Source organism: Propithecus coquereli, unplaced genomic scaffold, assembly GCF_000956105.1.
Source record: "Propithecus coquereli isolate 6110/MARCELLA unplaced genomic scaffold, Pcoq_1.0 Scaffold5, whole genome shotgun sequence".
NCBI lineage: Eukaryota > Metazoa > Chordata > Mammalia > Primates > Indriidae > Propithecus > Propithecus coquereli.
In genome coordinates, this window is record NW_012150840.1 from 20,775,340 (window position 1) to 20,776,823 (window position 1,484).

The window sequence follows — 1,484 nt, forward strand, 5'->3', positions numbered from 1 at the left end:
AGAAGGATGAAATATGAAATGCTGTGCAAACATTAAGTCTGTTGTCACAGACAATCACATAGGGAATGATTTTGTCATAATGTCATTTGAAAAACAAGATGTACTTAACAGAGAGAGAAAAAAACTTATTTTCTCTGGATCACGAAATAATGGGAGATTTTATTTCGCTTTCTGAGAATGCGTTTAAAAGTATTTTAAAGTTTTTACAATATTACCTTCGTAGTCAGATAAAATAAACTTTTTAAAAATTAAGGTTTCCTTCAATATGCATTAAACTTGAAATTAATACTTGATGTTAAAATACATCAGTGATTTATTTTCAGGTTTATTAGTCTCAGTTTTCACCTGCTACTGTGCAGCATTTAAAGTAACAAAACAATGGCTTTGCCAATATATACACATCTTGTTTCTAAAGCAGGTAAATAATTAGTAACTAGTTCCTTATACCTCCCAGAGCACTTGGTAAAGTTGCACATAACAGATGTCCAATAATTATTAATTTAAATTAATCTCCCCACTCTACTCACCAGAGCAACCAGACCTAGTCAAAGTCAAAGTGGCCTGCCTCCTATTTTTTTAAACTATAGGCACTTAAAAACACACCAGAAAAAACTGAAAATCAAGTTGAAGCAAGAATTGAAAAGAAGCTGAGGACTGGCTGACTGCTAAGTTTTTGGCTAATATTCTTCTTCAGTTTCTTGTTTTAAATAACATACTCTTATACAGTATTGCATTTATGTTTCTTATTAATAAAAGTCCAATTATGCTGGTGGGGGCGGCTTCCCTTCTCTTCAGATATCTCAGTCTAACCCAGTCTCTTTGCCGTGGGCTAGTCTGAAGCTTTCTCCTCTCCCTCGGCACCCCCTAACTTTGTAGGTGACATGCCAGGTCGGCTTCCTTATGGCCTCAAGCTGTTCTCCAGCTTGATGTGCTTTCAGCCATTAACTGGGGAGGCTTAGAGTGTGGACAAATACCTCTAAGGTTGAGGATAACAGTAAAATGCCATGATCCAATGCCTAATGAATAATTGAAGTGGGAAGGGGGGACAGTGGAACAATGAAAGGAAATCAGTGGCTGGAAAGTTCCTTAACAGTACAAGAACTTAAGCCTGTATTTCCCCTTCTTTTGTTTCTCTTTCCCTCACCTGAGAACTCCCTTCTCTCACCCTGTTGATTTCCCATGCTTTTCGGGGTTTAGGCTCAGATACTGAGTGCCTGCCACAATTATACGGGGCAAGCCAATTGCTCTGTTCTTGGCTCTTATTGGGAAGTAACAAACGCTTCTTAGAAGAAGAAGAAAAAAGTCTAGAATATAAAACATACGATTAGGGCCGGGTGCGGTGGCTCATACCTGTAATCCTAGCACTCTGGGAGGCCGAGGCGGGGAGAATCGTTTGAGCTCAGGAGTTCGAGACCAGCCTGAGCAAGAGCAAGACCTCCGTCTCTACTAAAAATAGAAAGAAATTGGCCAAACAACTAAAAATA

General features: G+C 38.8%; 1 protein-coding gene across 1 annotated transcript in view; it reads left to right on the forward strand.

Annotated features, from left to right (window-relative positions):
- TSHR (thyroid stimulating hormone receptor) overlaps window positions 1-1,484 on the forward strand; it is a 194,901-nt gene that overhangs the window by 117,850 nt on the left and 75,567 nt on the right. The window contains exon 6 of the mRNA XM_012656114.1: window positions 177-181. Within this exon, the coding sequence (XP_012511568.1) occupies window positions 177-181 (5 nt within the window). The remainder of the gene's footprint in view (window positions 1-176; window positions 182-1,484) is intronic.